General features: G+C 45.7%; 1 protein-coding gene across 3 annotated transcripts in view; it reads right to left on the bottom strand.

Annotated features, from left to right (window-relative positions):
- The window catches only part of LOC104933590 (neural cell adhesion molecule L1.1), a 44,045-nt gene that overhangs the window by 13,067 nt on the left and 15,652 nt on the right, over positions 1-15,326 (bottom strand). For 2 of the 3 annotated variants that reach the window (XM_027275555.1, XM_027275556.1), the window contains exons 2-16: positions 11,575-11,956; positions 10,136-10,150; positions 8,673-8,775; positions 7,660-7,829; positions 5,978-6,100; positions 5,424-5,594; positions 4,933-5,047; positions 4,142-4,326; positions 3,928-4,059; positions 3,314-3,457; positions 3,118-3,229; positions 1,753-1,913; positions 1,441-1,600; positions 880-1,007; positions 525-620 (exon numbers count right to left, since the gene is read on the bottom strand). In XM_027275555.1, the coding sequence (XP_027131356.1) occupies positions 525-620; positions 880-1,007; positions 1,441-1,600; positions 1,753-1,913; positions 3,118-3,229; positions 3,314-3,457; positions 3,928-4,059; positions 4,142-4,326; positions 4,933-5,047; positions 5,424-5,594; positions 5,978-6,100; positions 7,660-7,829; positions 8,673-8,775; positions 10,136-10,150; positions 11,575-11,719 (1,960 nt within the window). In that variant the 5' untranslated portion in view covers positions 11,720-11,956. The remainder of the gene's footprint in view (positions 1-524; positions 621-879; positions 1,008-1,440; positions 1,601-1,752; positions 1,914-3,117; positions 3,230-3,313; positions 3,458-3,927; positions 4,060-4,141; positions 4,327-4,932; positions 5,048-5,423; positions 5,595-5,977; positions 6,101-7,659; positions 7,830-8,672; positions 8,776-10,135; positions 10,151-11,574; positions 11,957-15,326) is intronic. The other variant, XM_027275557.1, reaches the window with a different exon arrangement.

The raw sequence follows: 15,326 nt of genomic DNA, 5'->3' as shown, positions 1-15,326 counted from the left end.
CCTGGGCCTTTTTAAATCCAAGCTAAAAACCCACTTATTTAGGATGGCTTTTAACACCCAGTAGTATGATGACACTTTTATCATTTCTTATTTGATTTTGTTGCATTTTATTGTTTTTATTGTTTTTATTCTGTTTGTTTTTTACCTATTGTTCTCGTTATTTATTGTCTACTGTAAATAACTTTGGTACTCCGAAAGGACTGTTGTAAAGGGCTGTATAAATAAAGTACATTTACATTTACTAGAAAGAACTGGAGAGATACGATCCCCACATGTCTTTCATGATACAGATTTACATTTATGGGTTGCACCTCTGCACAAAATGTGTTTAACCTTTAAAAAAGTCCAGTATAGTCAATAACAGTCCACATTATGTTTAGAGTATTTTCTCCATCAGACAGTTTTTTTCTGCTCTTGTTAAAGTCATCAAAACTGTAATTTTACCTCACCGAACACAGCTGTTAAATGCTAAACTGTGTGTGTGTGTGTGTGTGTGTGTGTGTGTGTGTGTGTGTGGTCTGTACCTATGATGGGACTGTTGTGTGAGTGTCCTGGGATCCAGCTGAGAGTCACTTCTTGGACATCAGACAAAGACAGATCCTTGGGAGGGTCCGGCGGTGCTGAGGGTCCAAAAGAAAAGTGTCAGTGTGTGAAGTAGAGTGAGTAACTTGTACAAACGACATGTGAAGTAGGTTGTTGTAATTCTGTGCTTCAGCCAGCAGGGACACTACTGGGCATGGACTAAACTAAAAAAACATTACCAGAGCGTTTCAGATGATTTTAGGACGATGAGCTTAAAAATGTCCCGTCAATGTGTAATGACGCCATAGTCTGCACTTGGATGGATTGGTAAGTACACACACACACACAGTGACATACCCACTACAGTGATAGATCCACCGGCCTTTGCATGATCCAGGGAAGTGATGACCTCACAGGAATAAGCCCCGTTGTCATCTGATTGGACGTTGGTGACTTTCAAGGTGCCATTTTCAAAGACAGTGTACCTACACACACAAGTACACATTCACACACAGTGTCAGGATTTGTGTTATTAACTTCTTCTCATTTAATAAAACTAAAATTTTATAAAAATAAAACTCTTCTTCACATTAAAGGACTCAGTGAAGTATCGGTAATGTTCACTTTGTGTGTTCACATGAACCATGTCAGTGTGTGTGTTTACATGAACCATGTCAGTGTGTGTGTGTATGAACCATGTCAGTGTGTGTGTTTATGAACCATGTCAGTGTGTGTGTTTATGAACCATGTCAGTGTGTGTGTTTATGAACCATGTCAGTGTGTGTGTGTATGAACCATGTCAGTGTGTGTGTGTATGAACCAGGTCAGTGTGTGTGTGTATGAACCATGTCAGTGTGTGTGTGTATGAACCATGTCAGTGTGTGTGTTTACTTGAACCATGTCAGTGTGTGTGTTTACTTGTCATCTGGCGATGATTCCTGCAGTTTGTATCCGTCTTTCTTCCAGACGACCTGGTAGTCGAGCAGCTGAGGGTCTTTGTAGAAGCCGCAGTCGAGCAGAGCACTGGATCCTCGGAGCACACGAACGTGCTGCGGCCTCGTCAGTATGACTGTTCGGTCTGATGGAAACAGGACAGGTCACTGTGTGCAGGTGTGATTACACAGAACTTATCGATTCAGGTACATGTGGTACTATTTCCTCCTGTAAATCTGGGACTGACTTTCGGTCGTTGGCGAGGGGCTTGGTGAAATAAAAGCCTGTGTGACTCACTGTAGACCTCCAGGTGAGCGGTGATGGAGATGTTGGTGTTCTTGACCATGCAGGTGTACGCTCCACTGTCACCGTGACTGATGTCGGACATTTCGATGGACCCGTTGGTCAGCAGGGAGACTCGAGGGTCTGAAAGCAGAGGAAGGCCGTCCTTCCCCTCCCTGCAGAGGACACACACACACACATACTGACCATCAGCACATTACAGTACATCCATCAGACGTGTCGCTGCAGCTTCTCTCATCTTTCACCGTTTGTTTACCACAGCAACAGTAACTCCATCAACGGAAGTGTGTTTCCAGGCTCATCAGTAAATGGATAGACCGGATAGATCAATAAATGATAAACCACTGAGAGAAGTGTGAGCATGATGTTTGAAGCCTGTGAAACAAGCTCTCACTAGGGAGAAGCATACTTTACTCACTGTGTGATGAAACTGGATGATTTCACATTTCATCTTAAAACATGTTCATACTTTATCTCAAAGCTTTTTGAGTAACTGAGTCTGTTAAAATGTTTATTACTCAGACACAACATGTGCAAAACGTGTCATCTCAAAATATATAAACTCATATTTATGTGCAGTAGTGATTTGTCCCTTCATGTCTGACAGTCTGGCTCCACGGTGAAAATGTTCATTCATTTCTTCGTAAAGAGCCAAACAGGCTGTGGTGCGTTCAGGCTCTGCACGAGGCCACCTGGGGGCGCTGCTCCCTTTAAAGTGAAGCCTGGCTGTGTCACAGACTGAAAACCTCTGTGTGTATGTTTAAAATATGATCTTATGTTGAATGTCATCTTACAGCCTGGTTTTGTTATATATACCTATATATATACCTTGTTATACGTCTGCACATTACCTGGTAGTTGTGATTCCTGCACAGCTGTACTGCTCTTTTTATTTTTAAATATATTGTGTATATATATTTATACTGTTTATACTTTTAATACTTGATTTTCTTGATATCTTGATATTTTTGCACCCATGACACCAGAACAAATTCCTTGTATGTGAAAGTCATGTTTGACTTTTCTGGTTTCTGATCTGGTTTTCTCTGACATGTTACTCAAACAGGAGTAATCTGAGCGTCTGTCTCTCGTCTCTTCCTGTTTATTATACTGTACTATATTTATTTCCATGTGTTAAGAGAACAAAGGTGTGGAACCGCCTCATCTAAATGTTCATTCAGTGTCGCCTGAAGCAACTCCCTCACTAGATTTAAGGACTTTTCAGACTCTTCATTAACCTGTGGTTGCTTCAGGACTGTTGGATGCCTGAGCTACAGGTTAAAGGCTGCAGTCTCTGCAGTTAGTGCTCATGTTCAGTCGGAGGTCTCAGCAGCAGCTCGGAGTGTGAACATGTCTCACCATGTGATGTGTGGTCGTGGAGAGCCGAAGGATTCACAGTGCAGCATGACGCTCCCGCCCTCAATGATTCTGTACACCACTCCATCAGAGGACATGATCTGAGGAGGGAGCTCTGACAGACAGGAACAAACAGTCAGTAATCAGTCAGTCAGTCACATGCTATGGATTCAACATTGAACAGGCGGCGCGATCATACCTGCCACATAGAGGCAGGTGTTCAGGAGGATGGAGCCGTGTTTGTTGGAGGCCTCGCACTGATAGACCGCCGTGTCAGCATATTCAACGTCTCTGAGGATCAACACGCCGCCGGAAACACTCAGACGAGGATCGTCATCCACCTCTGCACAGTGAGGGAGGAGCAGGAGGAGGAGGAGGGGGAGGAGGAGGAGGAGGAGGTGAAAAGGTTAAAAACAGAGTTTAACAATCGGGACATTGTCATGAGTTTGTCAAACAGAAACTCAGAAAACAAAGAAATGTTTGACCAAGAAGCAACAGCTGCTACTGCCTTTCTTTCTTTCTTTCTTTCTTTCTTTCTTTCTTTCTTTCTTTCCTCTCTCTGTCCTTCGAGTTCGTCTGAACTAAAGCATCCTGTTTAATTCATCTCATCTTAAGAGGCTCTCAGTGATAGTGGCCTGAGTGGAGACGGGAAACAGCCGCTGCTCTTCCCTGAACTCTGTCCGTGCTCATCGGGCTTTTTGAGTTCAGCACTTCAGGACGCAAACAGTCCGAGTTTGTTTGTCACAGTAATGAAGCCATGCTGGAAGTAAACAGAACCTCTTAGTCAACCCGGTCCGTTACAAACAGACGTACCTGTGATGGCCTGGCCGTTGATGCTCCAGGTGATGGTGGGCATGGGGATGCCTTCAGCCTGACATTCAAGTCGCACGGTTTCCCCGAGCGCGTACAGCAGGTTTGGAGACTCCTTCACCCAGTAAGGAGCAGCTACGAACAGACAGGTGTAGTTCTTTAGCTCAGCTGGCTGCTGTGTGGTGCTGCTTGATGTTTGGCTTCTTCAGCGTCTTACCTTCCACGGTGACGGTGAAGGGGTGAGAGGTCGAGCCGTGGTTGTTGGAGGCCTGACACTCGTACTCTCCGTCGTCTTCCAGGGTGATGCTGTCGAAGTAGAGCCAGCGGCCGTGGTTTTCCTGTCGGGCGCTTGTATCCGCCAGGCTGCCGTCTTTCTTCTTCCATTCCACCTTTGGAGTCGGCCTTCAGACACGAGAGAGGAGAAAGAAAATCAGGAAGAAGGAGGAACACTGAAAGGCAGAACTGATCTCGCACGGGTCGACTGAGACAGATATGGAGACGACCGTGTTCATGATGTAATATCCTATTTCATCGTTAAGGCGAAATCATAATGACACGACATTTATCGCCATGGAGACGGAGCTCTCAGGGGAAGGAGGATAATTAAAGCGGACACAAATTAGCAGAGCGCGTTCGTAACAATTCAACATATGGAACAACATGAGTCCAGCTGATGTATGAGCTCAGTAAACTGTTTGTACTCTTTTTCCACAGCGTGATGCTCATTTCGTAAATCATGGTTAGAGTCAGACAGACGATGAACAGGGGAGGTTTCAGGGCGTGGCTGCCTTTGAGACGGCTGACGAGTCATTCTCAGTGAGAGCCGGTGTCGTGTCAGAACCGGAGCTGGGCGAGTGGGTAATGTAACCGGGCTCAGCAGGGTCTGCAGGGTGCAAGGTCTGCACACTACTGATATATTTCCCATCATGTTACTGCTTTGAAGGAAAGCTGCTGGTGGACACACACACACACACACACACACACACACACACACACTGAGATCCTTACAGGCCTTTGGGGAGACATTCGAGGGTGATGCTTTGCTCCCTGAGGGCCAGCACTGAGGTGTGGGTGCCAGTGGGGAGGAAGAAGCTGGGCTTTCTACCATTACTGACATCATTGACTGGAAACACAGAGAGAGGGAGAACATATGAAGAAGTTAAAATAACAGAAACACCTGTCAGTCAACACCAAACCGTCCAACAGCATCACAAAGTACAAAAACTGAACATTATATTGGATTGTAGTCAGTTTTTCCTTCAGGGTTCTCGGTGAACTGCAGGAGTGTTATCAAGTGTATAAAACTCCAGCGTGGGTCCAGATCTCATCTCAGCGTGGAGAACTTGGACTGATGTGTCAGACGGCGCTCTTTACTGTCATCAACAAAACACTGATCTGAGAAATAATGTTCATCCATCTGACAGGGAGACCTGAGGCTGCACGCCAGGGTTAGGGTTAGGGTTAGGGTTAGGGTTACTGGCCAGTGGTTGTGTACTCACTGGGCATGACGGTGAGGCTGACAGCGCTCTCAGGGAGAATGGTCCTGGCTGCTGCATACTGGGCATTGCAGATGTAGTCGTCCCTGCTGTCGATCCTTAGGAGATTAGAGAAGTACAAGTTCCCGTCCAGGCCGACCGTCACTCTGTCATCCTGCTTGATGTGAACCATTCCTGAGGCACAGACACAGGAAACATGAGGTAAGAACGACGGCAGGAGGCTGATGTTCTCCCTAAACGTGCACCGGCCTTTTTGTTTAAGTGGCTCTGAGACGGCGCTGCAGACTTTCACATCTGAGTTAAACAAAACTGACAACTTGAGAGGCGATATTTCATTCAACAGGCAGAGAGAGGAGGGGGAGGGAAATATAAAGAGCCAAAAAACTTCAGCTGACATCGCTGCATTCATTAGTTTGAGTGGAAATGCTCTGCAATGCAGCGCGGTGATGCAAATCGCTCCCACAGGGACCTCAGCTGGAGTGACGCCGTCCATCTGTCCGTCTGTCTGTCAGGCAGAACGGCAGCTAATAAACCCACAAACACTGAAACACACTCACTCCTGTCCATCCAGTGGATGTATGGAGGAGTGGAGCTCTTTGGAGGATTGCAGGACAGGATGATGCTTTCTCCCACGTAAGCTCTCTTACGAACTTTTTGTTGCTTCGGGAGAACCGGATGAGCTGAAACACAAAACGACAGATTTTCAGTTCAAAACTTCAACATTCATCACGGATTGAATCTCACTGCAGACACAGCCATGATGAGTCTGATCTCTGTGCTGTATTTACAGTGTTTTCAGTAAATGATGCAGCGTGATGCTGCAGAGTCTGCAGTGACTCAGAGCGTCAGAGCTTTTTTATTCCAGCAGGTTGTTACCATCGAGCGTACTCTGCACAGAGTGGTTTCATACTCTGAGCTGCGTTTATTGCTTCTCAGATGCTGTAACATTATTGATCAAAGGAAATGATATACTGTATGGTATGGTATACTAATGGATCATAGCTGCAGAGGAGAGGAGGGCCTAACTTTTACAAACAATGGATTATTCATAAACATAAAGGGAAACTTCAGCATCCAGTGAGATTTTGCAGACACGGAGCAGCATTAACGTCTCTCTACCAGCTGCTGCTCTACCAGGTGAGCTACTGGGACGCCGCAATATGAATTAATATTATTATTCTTTCACACACAAATCGCTCCTTGACATGCAGTTGTGTAGAGATGGTGGAGTGATCTGCAGCCATGTAACATGCACCCTTGGAGCAGTGGTGCCCAGGAGGTGAACTGGCACCTCTCCAGCTACCGGTTGATGCTGGACCTGAGCCAGACACCAAGTTCCTATGGACTGAGCTTCAACTGTGTCTCAGACTACTCCAAATTGGGTCCTTGAATTTGAGGAAATTGGGCCTGAAAAGTCCTTGAATTTGTTGGTTACACTGGTGTCATAATGCATTGGTAGCAGATGGCTGTTCACCATGAGCCGGGTTCTGCCACCGTTGCCAAGTGCTGCTCCGCATGGAAAGTGTCATGAGATAACTTCTGTTTGGCGCTTTAGAGACACAATTATTTTAAATTAAAATGAATGAATGGCGGAACGTCAACATGTTAATGGACGTCGTGGTCGGTTGCAAGATCGTTTATAGCTCTGTTTTAGTCTCCACCAGCTCCACGATATTCACTTAAAAACGTCCTTAAGTCTGTCTGTGTGCTGTTTGCTCCTGAGCAGCGAGCGTTTTTTCTGCATGTGCCTGCTGCTAAAATCAAAACAAAGGGCTGAAAGACACTAAAGAGGAACTGAGAGGAACAGATGGTGCAACAGTGTAGTTCAATAATTCTCAGTGGGTGGCGCCCCTTTTGTTTACATGTTTCTCTCATATATATATATATATATATGAACCCAATCAGCTGAAACGACGCTCCCTCCTCTCTGACAGCTCTAACCAGTCTGACTTCCCAGCTCCGCCTCACGCTTGGCAAAACCCATGCACCCTCCTGGCAGAGTGACATCACAGCTCTGTCTCCAGGAAATGGTTGCCAGGGTAACAAGAGATGAGAGCGCAGAACAGGTGGCCCCAGTCAACCTCGCTCATGAGTCATCGAAGTGTGTGTGTGTGTGTGAGAGACAGACATAGATTTGTGTCTTACTGTACGTCCTTTCATGCATGAATCAGCACATCATGTTGGACACACTGTGTGTGTTTTGTGTGTTTTGTGTGTTTTGTGTCTGCGTCTGACTCACGCTCCACGATGACCTCCACGGTTTGTGTCATGGCCGTCCCCAGGGTGTTGGAGGCGTAGCAGCGGTAGCGGCCTTCGTAGTTTTCGAGGAGCTCCTCCTCTACGGCTTGCAACGTTCCGGATCCCACGCGCTCCGAACCGAACGGAAGCCCGTCCTTCACCCAGCGGAAACTATGAAGAGAGAGAGAACGAAGCTTTTTGTTACGACGACAGAAAATCGAGGAGAAATGAACTGAACTGAGCAAAGGTAAGGTGTTTCAGCCTCATGGCTCATTTCAAAGGAGAGGAACAGATGCATGTTGGGTCACAATCAGGTGCAGGTGCATGAAACTGTGACCGCCATGCAAACCTGCTGACCAATGCTGCTGTGTGTCAACAAGTCAACCATGAGCGCTTTGCATCCATGCAGGTAGGCAGATTTAAGATCTCTCCCAAACCTGACAAATATGTAGCTCACTAACAAAAGGCTGAGCAATTAAAACATATCAACTGTTTCTTTATTATCATGGATTTATTTTGACTCCTGCTGTCCCAAAATACTCTCTAGACTAGAGCACCAAATGTGGATTAATCCACTGATAAGCTGATGCTTCGAGGAAGAAACGAGTCCGAGGCTACACTCCTACTTAATGTTAGAAAAACGTAGAATGTCTCCAGATGTCGTCTTTCAAATATTAAAGTGAAGTTTGAATTTGAGAAAAGAGAAAAGAGAGGAGAGAGGTCAGGGAGGACAGAGGAGAGCAGGCAGGGAGGAGTGGGAGGGACGGACGGAAAGAAAGACGGACGTGATTTTGTTATTGCTGTGATTTTATTAGAAGAACATTTATCGCCATGCCAACAGAAAGGCCAGAGGGAGGAAGCGGACAAACAGCCAGACACATGCATACGTCTTGTTTGTCCATTATATTTGTCCACTCTGTCGTGTACTGCAGAAACACACACACACACACACACACACACACACACACACACTCTGGGTGAATAACACACAGGTCTGGCTGCTGCTGTACGTACGTTGGTGTTGGGTTACCGGAGGCCTCGCAGGGCAGATTGATGTCCTCTAGAGAAAAGGCTGTGTACGATGTCGGCATCTCGGTCAGCACCGGAGGCTGTGACACTGAGAACACACACACACACACACACACACACACACACACACACACAGTAATGAAATACTTTGAACGTACAACTGGATATACAGTTTTTACTGCTCAGCACGGGCGAGTAAACATAGAGTACAAATATTCTCCTTTATTAGAGGTCAGATTGTGATTTCTCAACATTTTTGCCTGACGTCACCTCACGAGATAAACACCTTACACCACCAATTTAACCTTTAAATCCTTTGTCCATTACACTGACGTAACCTGTAAATTTCAGCCGTGTTTGTGCCCAGTACATTACCGTAAACTATTTCACAGTAGTATACTGTGTATTCAGCCAAAATCTACAGTAGTTATAGAGTTACTGTGAAAATTACAGTAACAATAATGTACTGTAGACTTGTCAACAGCTGCCAGTTAGTTACCGTGAACCGGTTTACAGTAGCTACCAGTGAACCGCTGGTAGCTACTGTAACTGTTAGACTCATTTATTTAACACACACATTGATGCAGTGTTCAGAAATGACAGCTGACTTGGTATAAAATAAAATATAAAAAAATAAAAGCTCCCCGTGTTCCTCCTGACTACGGCAGATACCTGCTCAGGTACAGCTGATTTACAGTGTGTCTATTTATCAATCAATCAAACTTTATTTGTTTGCACTTTACATGCAAGATATGTAACACAAAGTGCTTCACACGAGAAAACCCTCCACCACCTACCTCCGTCTATGTTACGAGGATGTCAAAAGAGATTAATAATTCATGATTAATAATTCAAATCATTTTTTCCCCCATAATTTCTCGACCATATTGAGTGATTACAGTCAAAGAAAATAAATAAATAGCACGTAATGGACTGTAACCACATCCTGCTGTGAGCACTGGGCTGAAGCCAGAAGCCAATTAGCTCAGCTCCACCACATGACCTCGTGTAACACCAGAACTTTTGCACAGGTTTAAGAAACTCCATGTGAAACGTTAATTAATATGCATGTAGGTGAATTCTGTTACCTTTACAAAGAGTCTTTATGCAAAGCTAAGTCATTAAACCTGTCGTGAAAAACTCAAATACCTTTGTCAGTCTGGGAGAAATGCACATTTTGAAGAAATGTTATTTTTCCTGCCTGCAGCAGTGAGTTATTTTGAACCTGCGTGGTCCAGCTGTCATGTGAAATGTCGGTGAGTGTCTAAAACTTTGAGACATTCACTGTTTCATCCACATGTTGCTGAACCCAACACATCCAGCAGGTTTCACTGTCTGCTGCAGGGACGGATGATGGAGGACGGAGGACGACAGATTGGACTGACGGCCTCCGTCGTCTCCACGACAGGTTTGTGGGTCACATTGTCACAACAAGAGAAGTCACTTACTGTTATGCACTTTATCTGTTTGTCCACAGGAAAGCAAGAAGAAGAAGAGAGCAGAGAGGAAACACTTAGACTCACACAGGAACATATTTATTCATTCACTTGGTTAAAAATAAGAATGACATTATCGTTACTCGTCTAAAGGATTTGTCTTCCTCTCGGTTTTCTGACTCAGACTTGATGGCGTCCGTGATCAGTTTACATCTCTCCCCTCCTCCACCCTTCCCTCCCTCCACCTTCCTCCTCTACACTCTTCTCCTTCTCTGTCCTCCTCTCATTTACAGCCTCTTTCCATCCCTCTTTTCTTCTCATCTATCTCTCCCTCTCTATCGCGCCACGCCCAGAGGAGAAGGTCACTGGATGAAGGTCAAGCTGAACCTGACTCCTCCTCTCCTCCTCTCCTCCTCTCCTCCTCTCCTCCTCCTCTCCTCCTCTCCTCTGGGACCTCAGGGCACGAAGCCTGCTGACCTTTGAACTTAACCTCTGGGTCATCCTAAACCTAAGTGTGTTTGTGTTTGTGCTTATGTGAATGTGTTTGAAAGACTGCATGCTACATTTTGTATTTCATGGCTTATCACTAGGCGGCTCCAGGGGAAGATAACTAATGAGGATGGATGGTCAGAGATGTCCTGACATCCACCTTCATCTCATCTGTGAACTTCCTGTCAGTCGTCACATTGATTCTTTATTTGCTCCGTCGTTGTTTGATCACAGTCACCAACATTCACAGGTTAAGAGCAGAGCAATCAGACGACCACGACCAGAAAAAGAAGTTTCATTTCAGCATGATGTGAAAATAAACTTGCTGACACACAAAGTGTGAACGTCACAAACATTTCCTATGAAAGCAGTCAGCACTTTCAAACTGCAGCTGCAAGTGTGGATTTGAACACGGTGCTGAAATGAGTAGAAAACACTGGCTGACGGTGGAAATAATTCAAACTGGTGATAACAGCAATCTTAGAAGCCGTCAGGCCCGATTCAGACCAAATGCAGGTTTTTCCATTTATTTGAACGGCGATACAAAAGAACAGGCCATGCTCCACAGTCTGTGCGTGCTCTGTTCTAACAGCTTCTAAACCTGAGCCTGGCTCGCAGTCAGTGGTCGAGCGACACAGATAGTGAATGAGAGTGAGGGAGCAGCCAGAGAATTATCGTGATTAACGGCTTTTTTCTGATTGATTTGCCAATAAACACGTATAAACACCCCCTCACCCCTCAAACACTGCTCATAGAAATGATTTGGTCTGAACAGGGCCTCAGCCTTTAGTGTTTCAGGGCCTCTGGTGTAGCAAGAGCATATCCAGAAAACGGATGTCTGGGCCAAGACCTCCTCTGAGGCTCTGAGATTATATTTCAGCCAGTGTGTTTTACCTCTACCAACCAAAGCATGCTGAAACGTCTGCACAGTGAGAGTGTTATGGAGGAGGAGGAGTACTCACAGTCTTTGGGGATTTGGATGGCTCCCTGAGCGAACGGAGGCGTGGAGGAGAGGAAGGACAGAGGGAGGAGGAGGAGGAGGATCTGGGGGAGGGCGGGGGAGCATGGCCCCCTATAGCCCGTCCACCGACGCTGTGACACACACATCTTTCAATGTCCCATGAAAAGTGACGCAAGACACCCACACACTCATCAACACACACAAAAACACACACACACACCCTCCCACCTTATGCACCCGACCAGACAACACACTCCAGGGACCTGGAGACGAGTAAACAACTGAGTCCTAAGTTCTGTGTGTGTGTGTGTGTTGATTTCACAATCCAAAGTCTGATCCTGCCTCTCTCCGTCAGGTCCTCAAACCTCTGCTCCGGCTGCAGACTGTGGAGGAGAGCATGAGGAGAAAAAGGGAGGAAGGGGGGTGAGGAGAAAGGAGGATTGACCACGAGAACAAAGGAGGGATGAGGAAGGAGAGGAAGGAGAGGGGAGGGCACAGAGGACGAGGAGAGAGGAGAGACGACATCATTAATTTCATCAAACATAAGTCATCTCAGAACAAGGCAAACATTAATGTGTGTGTGTGTGTGTGTGTGTGTGTGTGTGTGTGTGTGTGTGTGTGTGTGTGTGTGTGTGTCTCTGTGTGTCTGTGTGTCTGTGTGTGTGTGTGTGTGTGTGATGCTGAGAGTTCATTTTAATATTTAAACACAGTTTGGAAACTGAACTCTTCTCTAAGATGCAAAAAATGAAAGATAACGGATGTGTGTGTGTGTGTGTGTGTGTGTGTGTGTGTGTGTGTGTGTGTGTGTGTGTGTGTGTGTGTGTGTGTGTCATTGACAGAGGGTCATCCTGATAAAGACAGAAGATCAGATCAAAGCCGCAGGAAACATCTTCTCCACTAATGACATTACAAAGAGAGATTGTGTGTGTGTGTGTGTGTTTCTGCATTTCCATTCATCCAAACATCTTCTCTTTTGTTCCTGGTTGCTGACTGAACACTGACCCGTGACAGCAGGAGTGTCGGGGTGTGCAGGGAGGGGGGGTTGAAGGCAGATGGATCAGGCTTTCCCCTCTTTTGTTCCTTTCTATCTGGCCCCTTGCATGCAGGCCAAACAGCTCAGCACTCCAAGTTTGGTCCTTTCCCTGTTTTTCACTTGACGTGGGGGATTATCCGATGTTAAATCCTTCTAAAACCTGCTCTGCACTTTGAAAAACTCACAGTCTCTCTCTGTCCCAGAAGCACTTCAAAGCCCTCGATGCTGTGCGCCTCCATTTATGGGAATACTTCCATGAAACGACACGAGAATTAAATCAATTCAATTCAAGGAGATCCTTCTAATGACAAGCAAAACCCACAACGTTTTCTAAACTACTTTCTGAATTATGTTCCCTTACATTGTTTCTAGTGAAGGAAGCTACCAGCCCTGTAGGATGGATGGTAGGTGAGGGTAGGTGTGCATGTGGCTCATCACCCGATGAGGATTTTGCCGTCTGGGGCAACAGCCAATGTGCCAGGGCTTCCCGTGTAGCCAGAAGTTGGTTATGAGATTGCATATTGGCCAATACCATCCGCTGTCGGTACCAGATGGGCTCAGCATCCTTCTGATTACATCACACAATACGGTATCTATGGCAACGCCACTCGGACAAACTAAACTGCGCCCGATTTTCACGATAGATAAATAGATATCCAGCATAAAGAAATCACAGTTCTTGTTGCCTAACATATATAGAAGTCACACAAGTATATTCAAAACAACGAGCAGTCTGTTGCTGCTGCCAATCACCGAAACACCACGAACACCAACTCCATCAAGTCTCCGACGGGCGTACAGCGTTTATCTCGTTGCTATGACTACAGCCAATCACAACTCTCCAATGTACGGCGTTTATCTCGTTGTGCTCCCATTCGTTGAGCCCATCTCGTACCAATGCCGCTTCATTTGGTCTGTTTACCTGCATGCAACCAAAGGCCACTCAAACGTGATTGGTCAGACTACAAATCCAGTTCTGATACCAAAGTCTTGTTTCTTGCAGACAGACTCTGCGCTCATACGCAGGTTTCTGCAGCAACCGGAGTCCTGTCACATCAGTTAGGATTAGAAGTTTTTGGTTTCTGGTTAAATATTGATTATGTCGCCTGCCACGTGAAGCCGCTGTGACCATAAAGAGGAATGTGTGGGTTAATGGTGAATACTGAACCGCAGAGTTACAGTGACTCAACAGATGACTCAATATTGTGCAAGAGCTCATGTTGTTAGCAATGAATTCAACCTTTTGTTGAACTTCAGGAAGGTTTGAGGTTTTGAGTTGAGTCGTTTTGTGTCGCGCTTCAAATGTTTTGACATTTTTAATACTCAAAGTAGAGCACAGTCTTTCCGTAACCATGACAACGAGGGTGGTGAGAGCGTAAATATGACAATAAAGGTGAGGCTGATGGTAAATCTAAATTATTGCATCAAATACAAACTCTCTGCAGGGCGACTGCCCAAACCAAAAGTTGCTTCACAGTGTTGCTCTCTTTCGTAAAAGCTAAACAAGAAACACTTGAACATGAGGAAACATCCAAAGCTCGACAGATGGATTTGATGAAGCTTCATTTGTCTGCCATTGTTATTCTACAGCAGCTTGTTAATGCAGGCCATGACACAACACTGATTTATTTTTATTTGTATAGCAGCAAACAGAAGTTATTTGATTATATGATGACTCTTCCCATGTGGAGCAGGTCCAGACTCAGAGATCCAACAATTCCCACTGTGAGCTAACCCGGATCAGTGTGGACCAGTTGGGTTTAGAGAGATGCACAGCAGCAACTATATACGTTAATGTAAACATGACTAATAGGAGTCATAACGATCATACATATTCAACATAAAGAAAGTCGGCTGGGTCGGACCGTACTGACACCAGAACAGCTGAAATAACAAGGGCAGAGGAGGTTACAGGAGGTGTCATAACTTATCAATCTTTGGCCGTAACGCCTGAACTCCTCCACCAAGACACACACACACACACACACACACACACACACACACACACACACACACACACACACAGGGTGAAAGGGGGGCAAGGAGTGACAGCTGGCTAATGTAGACCCCCTCCTATGTCTAATAATTACGCAACCTGTCCCAGCACGTACACATCTCTCTCTCTCTGTCTCTATTTCACACACTCATGCACACACACGCACACACACACACACACACACACACACACACACACACACACACACACACACACACAGGAAACATATATGACCCCCATTTCAGCTCCTATTGTTGTCAGATCCTCGCCCATCTAGTCTGATGTTGTTGTCAATTATGACTCCTGACACATACACACACACACACACACACACACACACACATCTGCCCAGCTTCATGGTCACTTAAACACACACACACACACACACCTGCCCCGGCGCTCAGGGCTGCTGTTACCTGCCGGGCTTATTTACAAAATAAATGACCCAAACAGAAGAGTGGCACATAAAGTGTGTGTGTGTGTGTGTGTGTGTGTGTGTGTGTGTGTGTGTGTGTGTGTGTGTTAATGAGGGAAACATAACGAGCAGCAGTCAGGGTTCCCCTGATGTCACGAGGGCAGACAGGAAATGTGCAGAAATGAATGATGGGTGATGAAAACATCCCAGCATGCTCCTCTTCTTCACATGGACTTCCTTTAATTTAAATATTCATGGACCTCCGACTGCGGCGCCGCGTTAAGGAGGGGGGAGGGCCGGCGCTCATTA

The sequence above is a fragment of the Larimichthys crocea genome, unplaced genomic scaffold, assembly GCF_000972845.2.
Source record: "Larimichthys crocea isolate SSNF unplaced genomic scaffold, L_crocea_2.0 scaffold148, whole genome shotgun sequence".
NCBI lineage: Eukaryota > Metazoa > Chordata > Actinopteri > Sciaenidae > Larimichthys > Larimichthys crocea.
The sequence above is the reverse complement of the archived record's forward strand: the minus strand, read 5'-3'. Positions and strand labels throughout refer to the sequence as shown.